The 12,893-nt window shown below is 32.0% G+C and overlaps 1 protein-coding gene across 3 annotated transcripts in view; it reads left to right on the top strand.

Annotated features, from left to right (window-relative positions):
• The first annotated feature begins 8,289 nt into the window (after positions 1-8,289).
• LOC129870028 (general negative regulator of transcription subunit 3) overlaps positions 8,290-12,893 on the top strand; it is a 37,291-nt gene continuing 32,687 nt past the window's right edge. For all 3 annotated transcript variants that reach the window (XM_055944601.1, XM_055944600.1, XM_055944599.1), the window contains exons 1-3: positions 8,290-8,602; positions 8,679-8,810; positions 10,888-11,025. In XM_055944601.1, coding sequence (XP_055800576.1) covers positions 8,510-8,602; positions 8,679-8,810; positions 10,888-11,025 — 363 coding nt within the window. In that variant the 5' untranslated portion in view covers positions 8,290-8,509. The remainder of the gene's footprint in view (positions 8,603-8,678; positions 8,811-10,887; positions 11,026-12,893) is intronic.

Genomic DNA, 12,893 nt, shown 5'->3' with positions numbered 1-12,893 from the left:
CTTGTTGATGTATTGAGTTCATTCATGATTCACTCCTTCAAATTTATGTGTTCAGTCATTCTGATGTTTTCATATGTATGCATGTTCATGAAATGAGTTTTAATGTCATTTTTTAGCTTGGGATTGAATATTCCATGTTTTATGCATTTTCGATATGTTTTGCATTCATGTTGGGCTGCTATATTTCTTTTCGCACTCTATTCATGCTAGTTGGTCTCATTCGAGGACGAATGTTACCAAAGGAGAGATATTGTAAGGCCCTAAAATTTGAAATATTGGAAAAAAAGTTGAAATGAAATTCTCTGAAAAAGCTGCAGTGGTAATATCTACGAGGTCCTATACAGATCGTGTAGGGCTTCACGGCCCGTGGAGACCATTCGTGAAAGGGCTCAAGAAATGGAAATTTGAGGGTCTGTGTTCACGGACCCTTGTACAGTCCGTGCTAGGCTCTATGGGTCGTATAAATGCACGTGCAAGAAGGGCTTCAGGAAAGACTTGGGGAGTACTTTCCACGAGCCAGTTCATGACTTATGGTGACCTATAAGACCCGTCATTGTGCCCATATAAGTCACCCCTCAGGAAGCCCATATCACCTCTATTCCTATGGATCCCTGTATGGTCCTTCGCATGTTGTATGACCCGTAGTGGCCTTTGTATGGGTCACTCTTTAAGAATCCAAATCCCATCCCCATCATAGATCCTTGTACGGTCCATGGGTATAGTGTATGGCCGGTCAAGGACATTCGTGAAGGGTGCCCGTTCAGTTATTTTTAATGGGTGTTTTGGTTTTTTCTTTTAATTGTGACTTGAACGGTTTTGGGGGTAAATTCTCAATCTATTAACTAATCCAAACCCTCATAAATCCCTCATTCTCTTTCATTAACCCAAAACGCAAATCTCTCAAATTCATCTTCCTCAAGCAAGGTTTTAAGGAACTCCAAGTTCAAGTCTTCAAATTCAAAGAGTATTTAGGGATTTAATTGACCAAGGTATAAGGGAATTCATCCATGGACCCTTTCATCTATGGAGTCATAAGGTTCTTCTTCAATTCTCTTTTATGAATTTTCTTCTAGCCCTAATTCTTATGAAAGTGCATTGAGTCTATTCAACTATGGTTTATTTCAATATCATTGATCTAATTATGCATGATTCAAGTTTCAGTTACATGTTTTCAATTGATTTCTATGGACCCATGCCTTATGCTATTTTCAAGTATAAATTTTATGGAATTATGATCATGAATGACAAAGAATTTTATCTATAAATTACGAATGATTATCAATGCTTTATGAATGATTAAGTAATAATGAATGACTCATGAAAGTAATGAATGATGTTTTCAATGATGTTCAAGCAAGTATCTAAGGTTGTGAAAGGATTTCTCACACACCCATGTATAAGGTGAAATATTTTCTCACCTACTCACGGATTCATAAAGATGAAAAGTTTTCTCATTCTTGTATGAATCATCATGTTAATGAGCTACTCTTATAATTATTTTATGATGAGGAATGGTACTTATTATTGCCTTTCCTACTGATGTTAATGACTATAATTTATGAATTACGTTGGGATACTGACTAAGCACCTAAAGGACTTTGAGGTGGGGTTCAGTCCCGAAGCTTAAGAAGTGACCCAAGGGAGTCCTAGTAGCAACCTCTAGTCCCAAACTATGTTTTCCCCATAGATTTGCCTTTATGGCCTAGCTAGTGAATCTACATATAGCTCATGATGTTTAAGATATTCTCACAGAGTCTACCTGGCAAGTAGTCTCTCCTTTTGGTGTGGGAGTAACCCCGAATTTCATATTATAGCTCGCATGGTCTTATATATCGGTTAAAGGTTATACCCCACAAAAGATCTATGTTTTCTCTTTATGATCCCTTATGATAAGTTCAATGATGCATTGACTACATGTTATGACATATGATTTCAAATTTCATTCTTTAATTGATTCTTGGTCTTGCATCACATTATGCTTATCATGCTATCATGTCTACATTAAGCATATTTTTCTTATACTTAGTACATTTCATGTACTAACACATACTTTTTGCCTGCATTATATCATAATGTAAGGTCCGATACTCATCGCGCTAACCCTCCCGCTCTTGGGTAAAGTTGGTTTATTGCTATTACTACTTGATTGGTGAGTCCTCATGTTTCTAGGGTGCAACCAACATTAATTTACTTTCCTTCATTATGACGTTATCTTTCTTTTCTTTGAGTGAGCTAGGGCTTGTCTTATGCCCCCATCTAGACTAGTAAAGGCGTGATTAGACTATCATGAGCATGTAGCTCCGACTATTCGAACATATTATTAAATTTCTTCCTTATGCGAGATTCTACTTTGAGACTTATCTTCCGCTTATGGTTTCATTGATGTTTTATTTACCTTATGAATGCTCATGTATGATATGCTAAAAGGCTTGGTTGGAGTCCTTCAAAATTTTAATCGACGTGTCACGCCTAGGGCCTAGCTTGGACCGTGACAGCTTATTGCTAAAGGATTTACTGGGGAAAAAATATTGAATATTTTGATACTTATGCTTCAATGAGTAGAATTTGCTTTGACATTTATTCACTAAATGGATGCTAAAACTTTATTTTTAAATGGTGATTTAGAGGAGAAAATTTATATGGAGCAACTTCAAAGTTGTGTAATAGCAGGTCAAGAAAATATATTTTGTAAATTAACTAAGTTCTTATATGATCTAAAACAAGCTCCCAAATAATAAAAGGTTAAATTTAATCAATTTTTGTTAAATAATGATTTTACATCTATTGAAATAGATAAATATGTTTATACAAAACTTGTTGATGATCGTTGTGTAATTATACCTTTATATGGATGACATGCCTATTTTTAGTTCTAATCTTGATGTCATACTTATAACCAATTTTTTTTTGTTTTCTAATTTTGACATAAAACACATGGAAAAAGCAAATGTCACTTTGGATATGAAATAAGCCATGATGATTTGATTTTAAGTCAAGCTGATTATGAGAGAAAAATTCTAATTTTTTTTGTGTATCTGTGAGCACTCCTTTTGATGCTAATAGCCAATTGACAAAAGAATCTTGGAGAAACTATTTCTCAGAATAAATATGCTTATATAATTGATGGTCTAATGCATTAGATGAATTTTACTAGACCTGATATAATCTATGGTGCATGTTGATTGAGTAGATATACTCGTAATCTTAGTAATGATCATTGAAATACATTGATAAGATTTTAAAATATTTGAGAGGTACCATGAACTATGATATTAAATATAGTGAATTTTTCTTTGTATTAGAAGGTTACAATGATGCTAACTGAATTTTTGATTCAAATGAGACAAAATTCACTTGTGGTTATGTGTTTATCCTTGGTGGTGGTGTCATAATATGAAAATCAACCAAACTAATCATAATTACTAGATCAACTATGAAATTTGAATTTGTTGCATTAAAGGTAATTGTTAATGAACTGAATGGTTGAGAAACTTCTTAGCGCGTATTTCAATTGAAATAAAATCAACACCTTCTGTATTGATACATTGTGATTGTCAAGCAGCGATAACTATAGTGAAAGTTAAATCTTTTAATAAAAAAATAGACATATACGTTTGAGACATAACGTGATAAAGCATATGCTGAGAGATGAAATAATTTTCATCAATTATGTGAAGTCAGAAATGAATTTGGCCGATCCTCTAATTAAATCTTTACAAAGGAGAGTGATATCTGAAACATTAAGGGGAATGAACTTTGTTAATTTGGGAAAATCGTCAATGATGGTAATCCAACCTATGTGATTGGAGATCCCATTAATTAGGTTCATATGGATAATAACAAATCGGTAGTTGATTAAGAGGTGCACTATAAACATGTTCTTTTCTATAGTGTGTGAACATAGTGCAACAGTACTGCAAGGTAAAGTGAAGTTGATTGACATCTTAATCCAATTCATATCCTTTATAGATGTTGTATTGCTCTATAGAATACACTTAATGAATGAACCTAAATGAGTGTGGAGTGGGACCATTTTTATAAATTGTGATAAATTTTTAGAGCACTCATGAATAGCAGGCACGTGCATAGCCTAGTAGCTCAAAATCGCAACAAACAACAAAATGGGTGAAGGCATAATGTGATATATAAGACGCTGAATTTACAAAAGAATTTTTGATTCATAGAAGTTCTAAACTTCACCAATAATTCTGCAAGTGTAATCTTATTTTATCTAGATTTGATTCATAGTCTAAAGACATCAGAATCTATATTTTATTCTCATTGTGGAAACCCAACATATTTTTAAAATTTTTTTTAATCTTTTTTTTTTAGATAAGTAGGGAATTGTTAGGAAAAACAATTACAATTAGAAACTTATCTCAAAAAAATGCACTATTTTTTGGTCAAAATATCATTGTTGTCCAACGCTCCTATTATTTATTGCCTTTATGGCGTTATTATCCATACTTTTTTTTTGGAACGTTACTAGATGGAAGATTTGACATTTTCTTTTCCTTTGCTATATATGCCCCTCTCTTATTGGAGGCAGTAAAGTGAGAAACCAAAATCACAATTTCTTTATCTTCTCTTCTTTTTTGGTTGGGTTTTATTGTTATAATTTTTTTGTTGTTTCTGCTCCTAATTTATACTAGAAGACTTGTTGAATCTAGGGGGATACACCTTATCAGTGAAATATTCTTAAGGACAGTGACTATATGCCTCAAGCTTTTGAAAATATGACAATGACTATACGCCTCAAACTTTTGAAAATATGACAGTGACTATACGCCTCAAGCTTTTGAAAATATTTTATTATTTTCGTGATCGTACAACAAGATTTTCAACAAAAAGAAGAATAACAACAAAAAAATCGCTAAGAAAAGAAAAATTGATGATACTGCACCCCAAATTTTTTGGAGGAAGATGGATCCTTGTTGGTGATTTTCTTATTGACATATATGGTGGATCTTTATTTGAATAATTGACATCACCAGTAAAAGACCATCAGTTTTGACTTTAATATTGCAACTTGTGACTATTGAAATTTGTAGGTGTCTCTTTTTTGAAGAAAAAAAGATCTATAGTCACTTTTGTATATATCAACAAACATAATTGAATCTATTGATAAATGTGAATCAAAAATGCTTAACATGAAATAACTAATATTACTACTTTTCAAATAATATACTATAAAAATCTTATAATCAACCTTCAATTAACTAGATTATGACAATATATGAACTTTTACATATCACATGGTATTTGAAAACTTAACAACTTTATAGAAAATAAAATTCTTGTGTATTGCATATTGTAAGAGAAGAGAAGGACAACTTGCAAAATAATTCTTGCAGAAACAAAAATAACAACTCCCTTTTAAAAGGATTATGATTGTAACTATTATAAAAAAATATTTTCAAATTTAATTTTAAGAAGAAATTTTTTCCATTCAACCAGAGTTTTTTATGTGCATTTTAAAAATAATAAATAGAGGTGATACATCAAATCACTCTTGAATTTGGCAGCAAAACTTACTTTAACACTTTAACTTTACTAGCGTTTATTTACCTCCCTATCTAGTTTGAAGTGAATAAATATACCGCCCTAAGAATACATCATCAGTCTCACAGTGACAAGTGTATTACACACGCGCCACATCATTGCCACGTTAGAACCACATAAGCACCACGTCAGAGCAACATTGAAAATTATTTAAATTTTAATTTTTTATTTTGTAATTCATTTCTTCCTTCCTTTTTTCATGATTTTTTCTTTTCCTAATATTTTTAAACACTAATTAATTCCTAATTAGTTTAAGAAAAATTAGGTCATTAACTGTGAATTTTTCTTCCAATTCTTATATATTTATATACTAATTAAGTTCTAATTCATAACTAATTCAAGAAAAACACAAATTTATTTATATGAATTTCACAAAAAAAATAATCTTTTTTTCTACTCATCACTTGCGCCGCCATTACCAATCATCAATTCTGTAACACTGAAGATCGTTTGGCAAAACCTCATGAGAAGTCTTTATTTTTAAAAAATATCAAAGCATTTGTAAAAAATCAAATTTTCAAAATAAAGAGTAAAGAACATTGTGTGGATCTTGAAGTTTATGTGAATTTCTATTTTTGCGTTGTTTAATGAGAAAGTGTACGTTATGTGTGGTGTGTGGTTTGAAGAAAGAGAAAGGGGATGGGGTGGGGGTAGGGTGGGGTTGGGGAGCTTGAGGAAGGAGAGATAGGCAGGTAGATTGGTGGTGAGGTTTTGAAGAAAGAGCAAAGGCGTAGGGAGGGGGGTTGAAGAAGAAGGAGGTGGGTGGGGGCAGTGTTGATGGTGGATGGGGGTATGTTTATTTTTTATTTTTATTATATAATATATATATTAGTGAGATCATTTTTTTTATTAAAAATAATAATTTTACGCGCCTTCAGATTTTTTAATTTTTTTTTGCCACGTCATACGTTGGGGTGATATTAAATTCATATGACATGAGATCAAGGGGGTAAATAAACTCGCGTAAAGTTGAAGTGCTAAAGTAAATTATGTTGCCAAGTTCAGGGGGATTTGATGTATTATTTTAATAAATATAATAATTATTTTTTAAAAGGGATAATTTAGTAATTTAACATTTAAGTTACGTAATTACTAAAATACTACTATTTAAACACATTCAATTGAGTATACCTTTTATATTTATTTATCTATTATTGTATTAAAATCAAACACCTTTTCACATTGAAGAATTGTGATTTTTTCGAAGGGTTATAACTTTTCTAATAAGAAACAATAAACACATATTCATATTATCCTTTGTTGACTATAAATAAAAGAATTTTTCAAAAATAGCAAAGACTTGAAACATAACTAGGCTTCTTAGTTACAGTTTGCCTAATTACGTTTCATAGCTATAGTTTGAGTTGCTATGTCAATTTTTGTTTGTATATCTTGTTGCATTATACAATTTGAGCTTTTCTATTTGTATATCTCGCTACATTATACAAATTGAATTTTTAAAAAGACTGTATATATAAATACAAATTTTCTTTAAAGATTTGTATATGAATCCCTAAATTCGCTTTGTATTCAAATACAAACCTTTAGATATTTGTATATGAGCCGCCACATATTTTTATATGAGCCCCGAAATATACAAATACAAAAAATAATAATACAAATTTGCTTTTGAAATTTGTATATGAACCCCTAAATTCCCTTCTAGATTTGTAATGAGCCCCCCGAATTTGTATAATAACAAATTTCATTAAACTATAGCCGCGATTCGTAGTTATGTGAAATTATAGTTGTATTAAATAATACACTAGTAATGTTTGCAAATTCGCATAATTTTTTCCTATAAATAAAATGATTTTCTCTCATTTATAAAACATACTACCTTAAAAGAAGAAACTTTTTAACTTGAATATTAAATTATTATAATATCTTAACTAAAAACACTCACTAACTTGAATGTTAAATTATGATAATACCTCAACTAAAAACACCTAATTTAATATAACTTATACATTTATATTTATTATTTATCCATATTCTATTAAAAGAGTCATTTTTTCACATTGAAGGATTGTGAATGAGCATTTTAGCGACACTATTGATTGATTGTAAATATATCACATGTATATAATTTTGATACACGTCCAACGCATATATCAAGAAATTATCTATTTAAAAGCATGAAAAAACATAAATGAAAAAATTGTACGCTAAACTAGCTACTACTATATAGAGAAGGCTAGAAGCAGACACCTCATGATCGATGAGTCTGCTTTTAGCCGAGACCATTTATGTAATTATTTTTTTTAGCTTATTTATCTTATTTATATAAGAAGGATAAAAGCACACCTTATAGCCAAGAGTATTTATGTATTTTTTGTATTTTTTATTTTAATTAATTTATCTTTTTGAATAATTAAATACTGTGTAAATAATCCTACAAATAACGATATAATAATTTTAAATTAGCTCTTAAAATTTTATTTATGTCACATAAATTGAGACAAAAGAAATAACATATAGTAATGAAAATGACTTAAAAAAATAATATAAATCACAATAATTATCAACTCGCAATATTTTAAAAATATATAAAAATTGATTGATTTTTGAAATTCTACCTACGCCACATAAATTGGGATTTTAAATATTTAAAAATCATATATATATATTTTTTTGATGATTCTTCAAATCGTAATTGTGTCGCATGCCTTGAAAGTGAAAAAAATAACCTATAACTAGTACTAGTCGTAATTAACCCTCCCCCACCAAAAAAAAAAAGAAAAGAAAAGAAGAGAACTTTATTTCTGATACGGTAAACTAGGGAAAGGAAAACGGCGTATGAGCATGGACCCCCAAATCTAAAGCCCTAAAACCAAAAACGAGATAGAAGTAATCGAATCACTTTACTCATCTCTAGTGTTGATAAAACGAAAACCCTACTGGGTTTTGGGTGATCAATCATAGGTGTCTTGTTTGCTGAGTTGCAATGGGAGCGAGTCGAAAGCTACAGGGTGAAATTGATCGAGTTCTGAAGAAAGTGCAAGAAGGCGTTGATGTCTTCGATAGCATATGGAACAAGGTTCTTTTTTCCGTTTCAGTAGCCCACATTTGATCAAACTTTCTTTTATTCACCATTCTTTTCCCTTTTTCTTCAGGTTTATGACACGGATAATGCCAACCAGAAGGAAAAATTTGAAGCGGATTTAAAAAAGGAGATAAAAAAGCTTCAGAGGTATAGAGACCAAATTAAAACATGGATTCAATCAAGCGAAATCAAAGATAAAAAGGTAAAAATTTCACCTGTTTTCTTTCTGTAAGCAGACAATTCAATTATTCCTTGTTAGCTAGATTCATGTTCTTTCAATTTTCACATAGCATGGCATTATTACGTGTGCAGTTTCAGACCAACAAAGTATTTCTTCTGGAAATGCTTGAATCACTTTCATTCATTAAAGACCCATTTTCTGCATGTGCAGTGTCAAGCATTTAACCCGTCATTGATAAGAGTACTTAGTAATAAAACATCCAAGGGTGTGCCTAGTGGTGACTGAAGTAAGTTGAGAACCCTGAGGTCTTTAGGTTCAAATCCTAGAACAGAGCAAAAATATTCACATGTCCAAGTTTTGGCGGAGAGAATTACCCTCTAACTTTGCTAGCGAGGTACCTCATTGAATTAGTCGAGGTGGGCACAAGCTAGTCACGCTCCACGGTTATAGAAAAATGATTACTTAGTCACAACCAATTGAGATCTGCAAGTGTCTTGTCTAAAAGAATGCTGAATTTCACAAATTCCTCAATTTAAGTTGATTGACATCAAAATAATAGAATGATACGGACTTAATTATTTTTCTAAGGAAAAAAAAGTTACACGAACTACAATGAAAGAAAAAATGTATAGAAGTCTCCAGATAAGATTACAAAAAGTCCCGGAGAACCAAGTTAAAGCTAAAATGTTCAGCAAGTATAAGCTACTTGAGAAACCTAGACTGTTGTGATCATTCAGTTTTGCTGTTCTTGATCTTTAACTTTGAAAGAATAAGGCCTGACTGTATGTGAGAAGATACTGTCCACGGGCTGGCCTGTATGAAATGCTTGGGTCATAGTCTATAACTTTATATCATGTCAGTTCTAGAAATAGTGACGATTACGATCCTATTTGTCAGCCTCTGAAGTTTGAGTGATCCTTTTTTTAGTTTCCAAGTTTAGGTGATCTTTAGACTTGTTTTTAGTTGAAAATTTCAAGGACTGCATCACAGGGTCAACCTTTAGTTTCTACCTTGGCATGGGAACTTCTGGCCCACTACTCTTTCCTACCATCTGGAAATGCTCATTTAATTGAGGCCCCTGTTAGACTTTGTGTTTATTTCTGTTTTATTACCATACTTGAGTGAGACGTGAGTTTTTTATGTTGGTGATAGAGATGGTTTTAGAGAGAGCACGTCCCATGTAGTTGTTGATTGTTCTGCAGGCATTTGTTTAATCAAATTTCATGGGCAAAATAAATCTACTTATTATGCCGCCTCTTTAGAAGGAGAGGGGAAGTGGTGCAGTTGTCTGCATGGGAAGGAAGTTGCAAGAGGTGTGTAGTAGTGAGAATTGATGGAGAAAGGGGAAGGACAAGAAGAGAAAATGCTAACATAGAATAAAATGCTACCACTGAAGGGAACTAGTTAGACTTGGGAGAAAGCAAGAAAGTGAAAATGTTCCGTTCTTGGTGCAGACAAAAGCATGGTACTTAAGGGGAGAAACGTAGAGGGCAGCCTTATCATCTGCCGAGTTCTGAATCGCGGGCCACAAGCCCTGGTAGATTTCTCTCTTTATTTTTTTCCCAAAAGTGAAGCTGTTCTGTATAGGTAATTGAAATGGAACTGTTACTAATTTTCTAGTACATGTTGGCATAATTAGTTTGTGAATGACTCTTAGAGAGGTTTTAGCTGGGTGTTTATTTTTCAAGTTGTACTTCTTCTTCTTCTCCATATTAGATGCCTTATTTGATTGAGCATGGTTCTTAAGATTAGAGTTGAAGTTATATATGATGAAGATGGATTCATATTGTGAACAAATTTTTATTTGATGATATGAACTTCTACTGATACACTCTTTTATAGTATATAGCTATGCCTTCTATTCTTTTTCTTTTTGTAGGTTAGTAATGGCTTATTGGCATTAGTTTGAAAAAAGTAATGGCTTTCTGCCAGACAATAGAAAGTGGTTGAAATTTCTTAGTTCTGACTTTTGAGTTGATGGCTGCCCTTTTCACATCAATGCATTCATTTGCCTTCTGTGTGATCATAAATACTTTTTTTACATCAACAAAACCACGGAAATTTATTTTACCTCTTCTGGTTTTACTTATTTACATAGGTAAGTGCATCATATGAGCAAGCGTTGATGGATGCTCGTAAGCTTATTGAGCGTGAAATGGAGCGATTCAAAATCTGTGAGAAAGAAACTAAGACCAAAGCATTTTCAAAAGAAGGCTTGGGCCAACAGCCTAAGACGGTAAGCGTTGCTCTGCAATTTTGAGGTCACCAGTTTCTAGGTCTGGATATTTTATTTTGCTTTGTGTTTTTTCATTTCCATGCTAGAAGTCAATAGGTACCATCTGAAAGAAATTCTTAAGAAGTGACTAACTATTTCGAGTATTGTCCACATTCCTAATTCCAAATATGCACATTTAAAAGCTTAATACTAATGTTTTCTTAGAGAAAGATTTATAGAAATGATATTTTCTTAGAGAAAGGATTAAGCATTAAAGAGGAAATTTAAGGACTAAGGCCTCATTTGTTTGAACTTAATGAAAGTCTTAATGTTAATCATTTAGGCCTCAGTTGATATGTCTGGTTCTTTTTTAGGTCTAAATCTTAGAGCCCGTTTGGATTGGCTTCAAAAAAATGACTTTTAGGCCAAAAATGACTTTTAGGTCAAAAAGAAAAAAGTAGGGGGGACTAACTTTTAACTTTTGACTTTTGTTTGTAAAATTTAACTTATTTTGAGCACTTTTTTTGATTTGCCAAACACTTTCAAAAGTTAATAAATAAAAGTTGATTTGACCAACTTTTAAGTCAATCCAAACAGGCTCTTAATCACTTAAGTGTTTTTTTAACAAATATACAACCACTAATCGGTCTGAAGATCCAAATGATTAAGATCTATAATAAAGTCTTAATATCATGAAGGTGTTTATTCAAGAATTTCTACAAAGATGACAGTTCAACTCCATTCACTTCCACAACTAACCGTCGCTGCTGAACCTCCATTATCAACTACCACCTCCAACCACCCACTACTACCATCCTTAGCCTCAACCATCACTGCCACCAATTACCATGGTCGTCCTTCACTACCATTAGCCACCGTTTAAAATCATCACAATTAACCACCATTACAATCACCAATCACTACCAAGAGTCATCACCATCAACAACCACTATGTGTCGTCAACCACCGTCATCATTCACCACCACCATTAGCTATCACTATCATTCACTTTAATTCTTAGTTGCCACTCCAACTACCATAGTTAATCACTAATGTTAGCCACCATCACCACTAGCTACTACCCACAACCATCACCATCACCCAACACAATCCCCAATCAACACCCACAACCATAACCACCTCCAACTGCCATATAATTTTTTTTATAAATATTTTATTGATATAGTATTAGATTAATTTAGTAATTTGTTTGAATGTTATATTTTTTGAATTTTCAAATAAAGACAAGTTCTATATATTCAGATATTGAGAAAAAAATAATCTTAATTATTTAGTGTTCAAAAATCTTAATTTTCAGATGTGTACTCAGATTCAAAAATATAAATCTTAATGCACATCTTTGATATTCAGATGTGTATTCAGATTCAAACGTTTTAATGTTAATTAAAAACAAATGAGGCCTAATACTTCCACCTAACATAAACAATGCTATTGTCAAAAAAGTAATAATACTTCCACCTAAAATAGTTGCTTTTCTAATAACAAATTACGTAAATCAATAGTTCAAACTGCACTCAAAGGTAGGGCATTTCCCCTTTTTATAGGAACTTATGTACCTGAAAGAGTGGTATCTCCAATTATAGACTAGTTTGTACTATTCTCACAATAGTTAATCAAATTTTCTAGTATTCTCGAGAACAGTACATCAATTGTTTTTCATCTAACATCAATGATGCCTTTTATGATCCGTTTATGAAGCTTAGTGAAAGGGAGGTCAAACTGATGCTTCTTCTTGTAATTTTAGTTCTACCATTTGCTTTGTTCCATTATATTTTAGTCCATGTATGGGTCCACTATCAACTTCGCATTGATGGCGTTGTACCATTTTGGTTGTAAATGTATTACTTCTGACTTTTTGTTTCATTTTG

This window comes from Solanum dulcamara, chromosome 10 (genome assembly GCF_947179165.1).
Source record: "Solanum dulcamara chromosome 10, daSolDulc1.2, whole genome shotgun sequence".
Taxonomy (NCBI): Eukaryota; Viridiplantae; Streptophyta; class Magnoliopsida; order Solanales; family Solanaceae; genus Solanum; species Solanum dulcamara.
The sequence above is the reverse complement of the archived record's forward strand: the minus strand, read 5'-3'. Positions and strand labels throughout refer to the sequence as shown.